Below are 14,392 nucleotides of genomic sequence, written 5' to 3' on the forward strand. Positions count from 1 at the left end.
CAGTCCATCAACAAGGAGGGAGAAGAGCACTGTGGGCTCCACTGTGCCCTGGATAAGTGGAACAAATCCAGTGATTTAGTAAACCACTAGTTAGAGAGGTTAATGACGGTTCCAGGAGAGTAGAATGGGGCAGGGGAGGAATGGTCCGAGTCTAATGAAATCATGGCTGCAGGAGTGAGCAGTGTTTGCACAACAGCACAGAGGAATTCTCATCCCACGACATTTAATTCTTCCTCTTCCTCATCATATCGCTTTAGCTCTGAACAGGAAGGGCAGTTTGCCTCAAGGGCTGGTCTGCTTAGAGAGGGTCAAAGATCACAATTACAAAGGGAGAAGCCAGTCTGTGTTTACAGTTACAAATGGGAAACAGCACCCCGATTCTCCCAGAGCCACTCGCTTCCACTTTTTCAGAGATGGGCTCCCTCCCTTTGGGTTAGTCTGGTGAGGAGTTTCAGCAGGCGCTCTTGGCTCAGAAGGAGGTGAGTTGGGAGGGAAGGAGGGCACAGGGGCCTTGGGGAGGAGGAGCTCTCCGAGATGAGGGCCTAAAGTGGGATGGCCAGGGGCAAACTGAGCACTGTGGAGGACTGGGAGGAGTTTGAGGCAGAAGATCTCGGCGTGATGGGGGCGGGTCTTCCCTGGAAACGGCACTGGGGGAGGAAAGGGCTCCAGCTTTCTGGGGGATGGGCAGGGTGGAGCCCTTGGGACCCGGCTCAGGCTGGCCGGAAGCAGGAAGTCTGAGCTGGGCTGGCTCTGCCTTTCTGCTGCTCCCTTCCCTGCCACAGAAGCTGCTTTAGCTTCCCTGAGAGTTCAGTTCTCTCCCTTTCCCCCAGCAGCTCATCATCTGTCTCCTTTTCCCCAGCTCCCCTGAGTTCAGGTCCCTCCCCCTTTTCCCGAGAAGCTCCTGGCCCTCCCCCTCTTTCCCGGGAAGCTCCTGGCCCTCCCCCTCTTTCCCTGGGCGCTGAGATTACTGGGCACGCCGGCAGCCAGACATGTGCTTGCAGCTCTCAGGTAGGTGTGAGCCAGCATCCCCCCCATTTCCTGGCTCCCACTGGCTGCCCTGGCCTTTAGGTCCGCTGGCTTTTTGGTACATGACCTCCAGGTCAAACAGGAACCCATCTTCCTCCCAAGGCTGCCTGTTGGATGAGCTCCCCACCCTTAAACCTTTTCCACATTCCCGGTCACTTCCCAGACTAGCCCAGGTTCCCCATTGGGTCACATTTCCCAGACTTCGGACTGTCCATAAAAATCTAGGAGTCCTAATTTCAGCCTTCTGCTCGGGACCCAGGTGCCCCGTCTCCCTGCCCCATGTCTTCCTCAGAGATCCGGCTGTCCTGCCTTCACACACCAAGCCTAAGCTCACCAGGAGACCCTGGCAGACCTCCCCAGCTCCTAGGGAGAGCTCAGGGTACATCTGGCTTCCCAGGCTCAGCTGTCCATCAGGAGCAGTTCTCTCATTCCATTGGCTCTGACCTCCATGGCATGACCTCCATTGGCTCATCTTGCCTCCCAGAGCGCACCCTGCTTCCCCAGACCTCCTGCTTCCCTGGCCCCTCTTCTCTCTGAGCCCTCAGAGTTGAATCTCAGACTGCATTTAGTCTCCCAGGCTCTGGCTTCCCCTGGTCATTCCCTGGGGCCTCCATTCCAGAGCCTTTCCCATCTCCACCTTCCCACTCTCCCTGCTTCCTAACCAAAGAAGGCAGTCTGTTGTCTGGAAGGATAGTGTGGCTGTTAGTTGGGTGAGGGGAGTTAAGGAGGCAGAGGACCAGCTGGGGTGGAAGGTCTCACTCAGGAGCCAGGGAGGCTGACTGGTCTCCTCCCATCTGGGATCCCTTTTATCTCTGGGCTCTCCTTAGGAGGATGGGGAGGGGAGGGAGGAGAAGAGGAAAAGATGGGAGGCAGCAATCTTCCTCTTCTGACCACCTCCCTTTCTCATGCTGACCCTCCCTGCACTGTTCTGTAGGGTGCAATCTCCCCCAAAGGCAGGGGCAGGGCCTCTGTAACTCCTGGAGGGCCTCACCCTCCACCAGGAATCCCTGCAGGCTTGCCTCCAGCTTAGAAAAGGAGTAGAAAGTGCTCTCTTCCTCTGGGATGCTTCTCCCTCTGCAGCTTCTTCTGGTGACCCGGGCCTGGCCCAAGCAGGGATTGGCTCAAAGACAGACACCAAAAGTGGGGTGAAATTAGAACAGTTTTACTCTCAGGGCCCGAACAGCCATCTCCAGGCCCTGAAATCAAAGACTGTCAGCCTGGGACTAGGATGAGAGGAAGCTGGGATTTTCTAGGCAGAAGAAAAGAAGGGAGGGACTCCTGGAGCTCCTGGGTCCCTGAAGGGTGGGACTCTGAGATAAAGACCTGGGACCTGAGGGACGACCTTGACAAGATGAAATCACCTCCACAGGGAGCCAGGAGCCAGAGGGAATGGGCCCCGGGAGCCTCAGACCTCCTTCCCAGGTGAGTGCAGTCCATCCCCAGACCTGACCAACATCTGCAGTCACAGGGAGGATGGGCTGTGGAGCTGGCAGGGCCTGATGTATGGGTCATTTATTTGCAAAAAAGGGGAGGAACACAATAGTAACAACCCTGCCCTACCAGGTGATCCCTTGGGCCCCTGACATCATCCTGGGCACCCAGGGCACACACACACTCCTTCTGTTGGTTTTGACATTCCTCCTCATTACAAAGGCCTGAGCAGGTCCTCCACTTCATCAGGAATCTCCATTCTCCAGGGGTCCGATCTGCTCTCTTTGGACCCACCCCGCCCCCCTCTCCCCCAAAAGGCTCTCCCCCTCCCCTTGGTCTCCTGTGGCCATGCTCCCCTGAAGCTCAGGAAGCACAATTTCTCACGGTTTTCTCTAAATAATATATCTCCAGGGGTCAGCAACATGTCCTCATGAAGGCTCAGGAACTGACAGATCAGCGTTCCTGGCCCATACTTATCCATGCCTTCCCCATCCATCACACACATGTGTACATGCGACCCACCTGCAGTGCACATGTGTATGTAGACAGCAATTCTGATCGTTTCTCTTCACTTGTGTTTGGCCTTTTTAAGTTTTCTTCAATGATGGTCTTTTCCTTAGCTGTGCTTGGAAGGATCGTTATTAAAGGCCCTTTTCCCTGAAAGCATTGTATTTCTTTTTGCTTCATAATTTGCTCTTGGCTATAAGATCATGCCTTTTGCCTTCTGTCAGATCCCATTCCAATTTCTCTGCTCCTTAATGAACTTTGCTGCCAAATTAGGTCTGGTCCTAATGGTGGCTCCTTGGGACTTTAGCTGCACAGGATTTTCTTCCCGGCGGCTTGCAGGATTTTTCTTATTGACTTGTCAGCTCTGCATTTTGGCAGTGATTTCCTGGGAGTTTTCATTCTGAGATCTCTTTCAGGAAGTTGATGTGATTCAAGGAAGATGCAGAAAGAAACCTGAGAATTTTCTCTTGGCCAGCAGGAGCTCTATTCCCATATAAGCCTACAGGCTAGTCATGGGAAAGGCTACTAGGGCTACCAAAGGAGGCTGCCCTTATCAGGAAGTTTTGGTCCTTTGCCAGGCCTCCTGGACCTGGAAAAGGATCAAGGACATGGTCTTCTATGACCTCGAAGATTGTTGCTGTATTGATTTTACCTGGGAATGGAATATGCTTTTAATTGTGCAAGATTATGATAAGCACAGCTGAAAGCATATTTCTGGTGGTATATTAAGGAGAAGAGCTTATAGGTAAAATGAAGAGGGAAAAATAGGCCCAAGGAGTGGGAAATGGGAAATGCAGCAGGGTTACCAAGGAAAGATTTTGGAAGAATCCATTAAAAGCAATGTGCCCTGCTGGACGCTGTTCCATCATGCTTTCCATAATATCTTATTTCTCAGCTTTATTTCCACTGATCCTCAATTCAATCAATCTCTTAATGACCACAGGTTTAAGGGTTGACTCTGACACTCATAAAGACTGTTTGGGCAAATCCTGTCTCTGTTTCAGTTTCTTCCTGTATATTTCAGAGGGTTGCTCTCTTTAATTCCAAAAGGTTTTCAGCTGTATATCTTATGATTTTTGCTGGTTTAGGAGGTGGTGACTTTCAAGGATGTTGCTGTGGACTTCACCCAGGAAGAGTGGGGACTCCTGGACCCCTCTCAGAGGGAGCTGTACAAGGAAGTCATGGTGGAGAATGCCCGGAACCTGCTCTCCCTGGGTAAGAAGTCTATAATCAAAAGGAATATCTTCATTCCCCTGGATGCAGGATTTGGGGAGTGGGGGAAGAGAAGGGAAAGGGATGGTCTTTGCATTATATGATAGGATCTGGGGATGTCCTTTATTGCTCCTGAAGCTCTCTCTTGCAAATGCCCAGGTCAAAGATTAAATCAGTGTGGAAACTTCTCCAACATGGAAATTATCTTAGAGGTTAGACTCTACCTGGAAATGAATTTTGTCTGCCAAAGAGGTGAAAATTGCTCAGGCACCTTTTCCTTTCAAATTATTTCTTTTCAGGATTATGTTTTCCAATACTTTTGCAATATTCTTCTTTTCAATAAGCATCAATTTGTAGCCCAAACCACCTAGTTGTCCCTAGTGTAGGAAGTTTCTCCTTTACCTTCCTTTGTATTGCCATCAAATTGCAGCAAAAGTGATAGGAAAGGAATGGAAGGCAACAGGCAATTATTTCTACTTGCTATTTACCAGGGGCTGTGGCATAGGCTTCTTTTACAATACAGTAACAATGTTTTTTAAGAAGAACTTCCAGAAACTAAGTTATTTTAAGTATCTTAAGTAGCTAAATTAATGCAAAAAAAAAAAAAATCAAGAAAGATGCTATTTGCATTCAGAGAAAAACCTGATAAACAGAAATACATATGGCATAATTTCAAAAATATATATATATGTATGTACATATATATATACATGTGTGCATGTGTTCATTATTAATCTATGTATATATATTTCTATATAATGGCTCCCATATCTAAGGTGGGGACAGGCAAAGTGAAGAGAAAAAATGTACTGGATCATTTTGTAGTGTGTTTGCAAGAAATAGCAAATTGTGCGTTGTAGATTGACAGTTTCATATGCAATTGCCAGTTTCATTTTACTGTCATATGGAAATGCTAGTTCTTCAATTAAAAATAAAACTAAATTTTGTAATGTTCTAGCTAGCTCCCTGAAAGGCTCAGAATCAGCCAGAGTCAGGGTAAGCAAAAGTCCTCGCCCCACATTGGGCGCCAAAATGTGATGTTCTGTTTCTCTAGAATACAGTCATTCTCTGGAAGCAGGATTCTTGGGGATCTTCTGGAGGCAGCCTTTCTTTCAGTTCATTTCAACAATCCCAAGATGCAGTCAGGAGTTAAAGTCCTTTACTGTCTCTTTCCAAATCTTCTCTTCAGCTCCCTCTGAATCCAAAGCCTACATCCCATGAATCAGACTCTGCCTCCAAGAGTGTGGGATTGTGGGTTTCCCAGAAGTCAATCCTAGTTGTGAATCTCCCGGAAGTCCATGAGCAGCCTTTTCCTTTAGATTTGTGAATCTGCTGGACTTGAGATTTCACTGAATCCTGGCCCTCTGAATCTCATCTAGCTTCCCTGAAATTCTCCCTTTGACTCACTCCAGACTGACCTCCCCGCTCAATGCTGGCTCCTTATATCCTTCCAGAGAATGGGCTTGTGGGTACTCCCTGGGCTTGTGGGAGCTCCTTAGAGAACCAATGAGCAAATTTCTCTAAAGGTGTGAACTCTGAACTAGAGAATTGTTAAGTACCAGACAACTGACTTAGCACCTAATAATAATCCTAACAAAATTTTGTGTCACTTCCTCTTAACTTTCCAGGTTAGGTAATATTTTTATCTCTATTTGAGAGTTGAGGAAACTGAGGCAAACAGTATTTAACTGACTTGCCGGAGGTAGACAGTTAGTAATTGTCCAAGGCTTAATTAAAATTCTTGTACACATGACTCTATGCCCAGGACTCTCCACTGTACTTCTGACTACCTTTAATTTCCAGAGAGTGGAGTGAAATGAGTCTATCTTTCTGTAAAAAAGGTGTGCCAAGTCCAAGGTCCCTAATGACCAGGCCCAAGGCAGCTTCATCCCAATAGCTCTTTTTGCCCAGGTTTGGGATCAGAAGTTTCTGCCAGAAAGGAGCCTCACAATACAAGAGGTGAAAAGAAGGACCTTTGGCTCTCCTTCAGAAGAAGCTGTACAAATACTGGAGAATATTCTATTTTAGATTCCCTGCTTTACAATCACTAGTATGTGAGTATAGATATAAACGTCTTACCAAAAAAAGGCTGGATTTCTGCACGGAGCAACTCTGGATCCTCCCCCTCCCCCTAAGGAGAACTAAAATAGAAACCTCTCTCCATCTTCACCTCTAACTGATTTCCATGCCCAGGGCTTCCAGTTCTCAGAGAAGAGGTGGTCTCTTATTTGGAGCAAAGGGAAGCATCCTGGATGCTGGACCAAGAAGGCCTCAGGAGCTACTCTGCAGGTGAGTGAGTTGGAAACAGGCATATAAGAGCTATGCTTACAGGAGGCCTCTAGGAGTTACCCTGAAGTAAGGGTTCAGTTTGGGGGAGAAAGACCAGACTTGGATTTCATTGTAGCATATTTCTTAGTAACAACATCATTGTCTCCTCAGTGAATCTCAGTTTCCCACCTATACAATGATCGTTTTGCACTCCATGGCCCTTCCAGTGATCATCTATGATCCTGTTAGAAGTCATTGTGTGGAAGTTGGGGAAATGGAAATCTCCTGATGAGCCATTTCTTAGCACTTCTTCTAGTCAGTGAACAATTAAGGGCCTGGTACATGGCAGCCCTGGGCTGAGCACCCAGGAACATAAAGTGATATAAGGGATATCCTCTGCTCTCATAGACGTCACAGAACGGTAGGGCAGAAAATACCCCAGCGACTATGGAGAAACCCACTGTGAATAAATTTAGTACATCATTAAATGTTGGGGATAATAATGGTTTAAGGAGGAGAGCAGAACTGCAGAGGAAATAGGCAAAATGAAATAAAGCAGCTAGCACTTAATACACACTGTGTGTTATGCATGGGATTGTCTTATTTTATCCCCATGGCAACCTGAGGATTGTGCTGATATCATTAAGCCCATTTTACAGGTCAAGAAAACGGAATCAAACTCGCAAGCTTCTGAGGTGCGATTAAAAGTCTGGTCTTCTTACTTAACTTCCTACTCATAGTCTATCTACTGCAACTGTATTGTGATTTTCACATAGATATGATGAAAATGGCCACACTTGTATGAGACAGAAAGTAGAAGGAGTATTGGACAAGCTCCTGTTGAAACAATGAAAATCATTTGTTAATCTCTAAGCAAACAAAAGAAATTGTTATTTATTATTAAAAATACTTATATTTCCATTGGCTCATGACAAAAATTGCATTAGATGACAAAGGTACTCGCGGGTCAATTACAGATAGTGCTTTATGTTGTTTTTAAGTAATATTTATATACTCACAACCTTTAAAAGGATAGGAACTGAAACCCTAGGGAATGACCAAACCAATTTGCCAACTACTTCCTTTGAAAAACTACCAGACAGAAGAAGAAGAAGATACACTGAGGACATCTTCAAATTAGAAACAACATGTCAATGAGAGGCACTTTAAGGTCTGATTTTCTGCAAAGGTTGTGGCCTTCCATGGTGATTACATGATAGCCTCTCCTGTCCCTGCCTCCTGACCATGGCTTTCAAGTAGCCTGCCAACATTAGTGCAGGAATGCAGACCCAGGTAACATCTTAATCAGGTGATTAGAGATTGCATGAGGTGGGGTTACAGGTAACCCAGGAAGAAGAGAACTACACTGGTCCAGGGAGAGACAGCCCCTGAGGGTCATTGCACTCCTGTGGCCATTTGTATGTGAAGCTCCATATGGAATGCTGTTAACAATCTGGTGTCAAGTTGAAAAGCCAAATATTCAGATTTTGACAGAATGACTGCTTAGTCCTAGAAAGCAGTGTATTGGTGATGGTGAGAACTTGAAATCACAGCAGAAAGACAGATGTTAGGGGCAATTATGCACATCTGTGTTGTCCCAGGGGACAGTTTTGTAACCAAACCAGACATTTATTTACTTCTTAACCTGCCACTAACATATTTTTGGGTCAGATGCCTTGGATCATTATCTCAATCTTTTAAGGGGTTTTTCAGCTTCTAAAAGGAAATGATTGCAATAGTGGAACTCTCTTCCATATCACCGGATGATCAACTAAATTTTCTATATGAGATACATTTTCAGGTGTGGAAATGTTCACATATTTTTTAAAAGTTGAGTTTTTTAGGATATGCAGGGGGCACAGAATAACATTTTGAAAAAGAACTAAGTATTATTTCCCAAAAAAGGAATGAATCAGAAGAAAATTTCTTATACCTCAGGTAAATAAAAACACAACTGTTACCATTCTATATATAACCTCAGATGATGTAATAGAAAAACACACACACCAAATGGCATATTTACAATAAAAGGATTGAAAGGGCAAATAATGAAAGGGAAAGGGAAAAACTGAGAGGAGATAATTTGCCACATACTGTAGGCCAGTGGTCCTCAAACTTTTTAAATAGGGGGCCAGTTCACAGTCCCTCAGACTGTTGGAGGGCCGGACTATAGTAAAAACAAAAACTCACATTCTGTCTCTGCCCCTCAACCCATTTGCCATAACCCAGCAGGCAGCATAAACATCCTCAGTGGGACTGGCCCAAAGGCCATAGTTTAAGAACCCCTGCTGTAGCAATGCATGCCCGTTTATGAGATGTAAAATGTAGTCTCAACTGTTGGGATTTCGACCAAATCACTCAGCCATTCTGAGCTAAGGTCCTGAGTTGTGCTCCCATGAGAATGAAGGCACTTTCTGTGATGTCACAGGTTTAGTGGGAAGTTCCAGTGTAACTGTGCATGAAGCTCCATAGATATTAAATTATATTGTGATGTTAATTAATGGGATTGAAAATGATTGGTCTGTCCATTTAGGATTTTTCTCTTTGTCTATGAAGAGAGAAAATAAGTATTGCTATTTCTCATAAATAAATAAATAAACAAATTCATAAAGAAGTGCCTACATTATGGCTATATTTGTTTTATTTATTCTTTTTTTTTTTTTTTTTTTTCATTTTGGAAGGAGAGATCAGACTTGGAATGAAGGAAGCTACAGCAAACAATCTACATGACATTCATTCTGCGGTCAAAACTCACATGGAAAGATTCACTGGTGATGGTTACTCAGACTTTACTTGGAGAGAAAACTGTGCATCACATGAGAGAATCCAGACTCAAGAGAAACATTATGAATGTAACCAATGGGGAAGGGCCTTTAGACAAAAGGGATCTTTTATTGTACATCGGAGAACCCACGCTGGAGAGAAACCTTATGTATGTAACCAGTGTGGAAAGGCCTTTAGACAAAAGGGATCTCTTATTGTACATCAGAGAACCCATACTGGAGAGAAACCTTATGTATGTAACCACTGTGGAAAGGCTTTTAGACAAAAGAGAGATCTTATTGTACATCAGAGAACCCACACTGGAGAGAAACCTTATGTATGTAACCAATGTGGAAAGGCTTTTAGACAAAAGAGAGATCTTATTGTACATCAGAGAATCCACACTGGAGAGAAACCTTATGTATGTAACCAGTGTGGAAGGGCCTTTAGAGAAAAGAAATGTCTTAATAGACATCAGAGAACCCACACTGGAGAGAAACCTTATGTATGTAACCACTGTGGAAAGGCTTTTAGACAAAAGAGAGATCTTATTGTACATCAGAGAATCCACACTGGAGAGAAACCTTTTGTATGTAACCAGTGTGGAAGGGCCTTTAGAGAAAACAAATGTCTCAATAGCCATCAGAGAACCCACACTGGAGAGAAGCCTCATAAGTGTAACCAATGTGAAAGGGCTTTTAGAAAGAAGGACTCTCTTATTAAACATCAGAGAACCCACACTGGAGAGCAACCTCATGAATGTAACCAGTGTGGAAAGGCTTTTACACGACAGGGAGATCTTATTGAACATCAGCGAACCCACACTGGAGAGAAACCTTATGTATGTAACCAGTGTGGAAGGGCCTTTAGACAAAAGAGATCTCTTATTGTACATCAGAGAACCCACATTGGAGAGAAACCTTATGTATGTAACCAGTGTGGAAGGGCCTTTAGAGAAGAGGGAGCTCTTACTGTACATCAGAGAACCCACACTAGAGAGAATCCTTATGAATGTAACCAGTGTGGAAAGGCTTTTAGCGAAAAGAAATGTCTTAATAGACATCAGAGAACCCACACTGGAGAGAAACCTTATGAATGTAACCACTGTGGAAAGGCTTATAGACAAAAGGGAGACCTTATTGGACATCAGAGAACCCACACTGGAGAGAAACCTTTTGTATGTAACCAGTGTGGAAGGGCCTTTAGAGAGAAGAAATGTCTTAATATCCATCAGAGAACCCACACTGGAGAGAAGCCTTATGTATGTAACCAGTGTGGAAAGGCTTTTAGACAAAAGGGATCTCTTATAGTACATCAGAGAACCCACACTGGAGAGAAGCCTTATAAGTGTAACCAATGTGGAAAGGCTTTTAGAAAGAAGGATTCTCTTATTGTACATCAGAGAACTCACACTGGAGAGCAACCTCATGAATGTAACCATTGTGGAAAAACTTTTAGGCATAAGACAAGTCTTACTGGACATCAGAGAATCCACACTGGAGAAAGACCCTATAAATGTAACCAGTGTGGAAAGGCTTTTACACAAAAGGGAGCTCTTATTGAACATCAGAGAACCCACACTGGAGAGAAACCTTATGTATGTAACCAATGTGCAAAAGCTTTTAGAAAGAAGGGAGCTCTTATTGTACATCAGAGAATCCACACTGGAGAGAAGCCGTATGTATGTAACTAGTGTGGAAAAGCTTTTAGAGACAAGGGAACTCTTATTGTGCATCAGAGAACTCACACTGGAGAGAAATCTTATGTATGTAGCCATTGTGGAAAGGCTTTTAGACAAAAGAGAGATCTTACTAAACATCAGAGAACTCATACTGGAGAGAAACCTTATGAATGTAAACAGTGTGGAAAGACTTTTAGAAAGACAAGAGCTCTTGTCATACATCAGAGAATCCACACTGGGAGAAACCTCATGAATGTAACCAGTGTGGAAGGGCCTTTAGAAAAAAGAGATCTCCTATTGTATATTAAAGAACCACACTGGAGAGACACTTTATGAATGTAACTAATGTAGGAAGTATTTTTTTTAAAAAGTGAAGTTTTTGAGTGTATGCCCATCACTTATAGAATGGCTGGATCAGTTATAGTATATGAACATTATGGAATATTATTGCTCTATAAGAAATGATCAGCAGGATGATTTCAGAGAGATCTGCAGAGTTGTACAGGAACTGATGCTCTAAATCACTGTGGATCAGAGAAATGCAAATTAAGATCATGTTGAGGTATCCCTACACACCTCTCAGACTGGCTAAGGTGACAGGAAAATACAATGACCACTCCTGGAGGCAATTTGGGAAAACTGGGACACTAATGCATTATTGATGGAGTTGTGAAGTGATGCAACCCTTCTGGAGAGCATTTTGGATGTATTCTCAAAAGTTATCAAACTTTGCAGATCCTTTGATCCAGTAGTGTTTTTACTGGGCTTATATCCCAAAGAGATCTTAAAGGAGGGAAAGGGACGCAGATGTTAAAAAATGTTCGTGGCAGCCCTTTTTGTAGTGGCAAGAAACTGAAAACTGAGAGCATGCCCATCAGCTGGAGAATGACTGAATAAGTTATGGTTACAGATGCTATGGAATATTATTGTTCTGTAAGAAATGACCAGCATGATTATTTCAGAGAGTCCTAGAGAGACTGACATGAACTGAAACTAAGTGAAATGAGCAGAACCAGATCATTATACAGAGCAGCAACAAAACTATATGATGATCAATTGTGATAGACGGGACTCTCTTTAACAATGAGATGATCCAAATCAGTTCCGGTTGTTCAGTATTGAAGAGAACCAGCTATGTCCAGCGAAAGAACTATGAGAAATGTGTGTAGACCATAGCATAGCATTTCCACTCTGTTAGTCTGTCAACTTACATTTTCTTACTGACTTTTTTTTTTTTTAGGCTGGGGTTAAGTGACTTGCCCAGGGTCATACAGCTAGGAAGTGTTAAGTGTCTGAGACCAGATTTGAACTCGGGTCCTCCTGAATTCAAGGCTGATGCTCTATCTACTGCGCCACCTAGCTGCCCTTCTTACTGACTCTTTAACTATCTTTCCAATTTACTCTATTTCTCTATCTCTTTTCCTTCCTCATATATATAATATAAATATAAAAAATGCTTACATTTTTGTTATCCTTAGGTTATTTTTACCTTCTTTCCAAACTGATTTTTCTTGTGCATAATAACTGTATAATTATGTATACATATAGTGCATTTAAAATATACTTTAACATATTTAACATGTATTGGACTACCTGCCATCCAGGGGAGGGAGTTGGAGGAAGGAGGAGAAAAGTTGTAACAGAAGGTTTTAACAAGGTGTCAATGTTGAAAAATTACTCATGCATATGTTTTATAAATAAAAATTTATAATAATTTAAAAAAACAACTATAAAATCAAAAGCAAACAAAACCTAAAATAAAAACACAAGAACGAACAAATACTATAATACAACACAGGTTTCTCCCTTCTCGTTTATAGTAAGTGTCTGTGGATTTTGCTAAATATAAAAAACTTGAGTTTCTTCCTCCCATGACAGCAATCTGTCAAAGCAGCTAAATTAAGTTGCCAAAACGCTTCATTTAATTAATTCACACAAGAAGAAGTGAATTAGAATGCCTCTCTGCATATATTTTTTGTCTCTCTCTGTTTCAATATCTGCTGTATTCTCTCTCTCTCTCTCTCTCTCTCTCTCTCTCTCTCTCTCTCTCTCTCTCTCACACACACACACACACACACACACACACGTTATATCTTTCAGTCTCATTCTCCCTTTCTCTTCCTGTAGGTCTCATTGCCTCTGTTAGTCTGTCAACTTACATTTTCTTAATGACTCTTTAATTATCTTTCTGATTTACTCTATTTATCTCTTTTCCTTCCTTATTTTTCACTCTCTTTCTCTCTGGCTCGATATCTTTCTGTCTCCCTGTCTCCCTCTCTGAATGTCTCTCTTTTCCCTTGTTTTTCTCAGACAGTATCTTATCTCTTTCAGTCTGGCTATTTCTCTCACTATCTTTTGGGCTCTCTCTATTAATCATTCTCTTTCTCACACTCTTTCTTCCACCAATACTCCTCTGCCATGTCTCTTTCTGACATTTTTCTTTTTCTCTCTATTCATCTGATTTTTGCTGTCTCTCTGACTCTTTTTGTCTTTTATTCTCTCTGTCAGAATCCCTCACATCAAAAAGGAGTTGTCTCTCACAGTCTCTGATGCCAAAACTCATTTTAAAAAGAAAACAACAACAACAAAAAACAGTGCTGGTTTCTCCCCGCTGTTTTAAGATAGCTGTCTGTGGATTGTGATAAATATCAAAAAGTGAGTGTCTCCCTCTCATGACAGCAATCTGTAAGAACAGCTAAGTTAAATAACCAAAATATAGATTCAATTCACATATGGAAAAGTAAATTACAATCTTTTTTTTTTCTTCAATTCTCTGTTTATTTCACTTTCAAATTCTCTTTTTTACTCTGTTTTGTTCTCTTTGTCTCTTTCTCTCTTATTCTCTTTTCTCTTTTTCTGTTTATATCTGTTTCTTTATTACTTTCTCTTTTTCATTCTCTCTCGCTGCCAGCTGGAGAAAAAGAGATAGACATAGGATGAAAGAGAAAGAAAAGAGAGACAGACAAGGAGAAAGAATCAGAGAGAGACAGAAAGACACACAGTGTGAGACAGACAGAGACTTAGAGAGAGAGTGAGGAAAACAGAAAGAAAAATAAGAGAGTAAAAGTGAGATATATAGAAAGAAACAGAAGAGAGACAACAAAGAGAGAGATGGGAAGCCAGAAAATGAGAGTATGAAAAAGGAGAATGACTAAATGAGGTAGAGAGAAAAGACATATAGAGACAGCAAGAGAGAGCAAGCCAGGAAAAAAAGAAAGTGTAACATGGAGAAAGAGATAAACACAGAATGAGAGAATAAAAAAGAGAGAAAGCAAATGAAATTGAAAGAGACAGAAGGAAAGAGAGGGAAATTTTATTCAGTTCTCCATGGGTGAATAAATTCATAGGTGAATCCATTAAATGTAGGTTTGGACAATTTCATTCAGCTATTCTTACAGATTGATACCACTGGGGGGAACTACTCATTTTGATATTTAGCACAATGCACAAGCATGTATTTTATGATTCAAACCCAGTTCCACTTGTGCAGTGATGAAGAGAGAA

General features: G+C 42.6%; 1 protein-coding gene across 2 annotated transcripts; it reads left to right on the top strand.

The window, feature by feature from the left end:
• The first annotated feature begins 733 nt into the window (after positions 1-733).
• On the top strand, positions 734-12,681 carry LOC141560055 (zinc finger protein 713-like). Of its 2 annotated transcripts, XM_074297694.1 has the most exons (6): positions 734-1,008; positions 2,396-2,448; positions 4,053-4,179; positions 6,370-6,465; positions 9,126-9,376; positions 12,129-12,681. In XM_074297694.1, the coding sequence occupies exons 1-6, from the start codon at positions 990-992 to the stop codon at positions 12,141-12,143; spliced, it is 561 nt and encodes a 186-aa protein (XP_074153795.1). In that variant the 5' UTR covers positions 734-989; the 3' UTR covers positions 12,144-12,681. The 2 variants fall into 2 exon arrangements, with proteins under 2 accessions (XP_074153795.1, XP_074153794.1); XM_074297693.1 differs by having other exon boundaries at positions 9,126-12,681.
• The last annotated feature ends 1,711 nt before the right edge of the window (positions 12,682-14,392 follow it).

This window comes from Sminthopsis crassicaudata, chromosome 3 (genome assembly GCF_048593235.1).
Source record: "Sminthopsis crassicaudata isolate SCR6 chromosome 3, ASM4859323v1, whole genome shotgun sequence".
Taxonomy (NCBI): domain Eukaryota; kingdom Metazoa; phylum Chordata; class Mammalia; order Dasyuromorphia; family Dasyuridae; genus Sminthopsis; species Sminthopsis crassicaudata.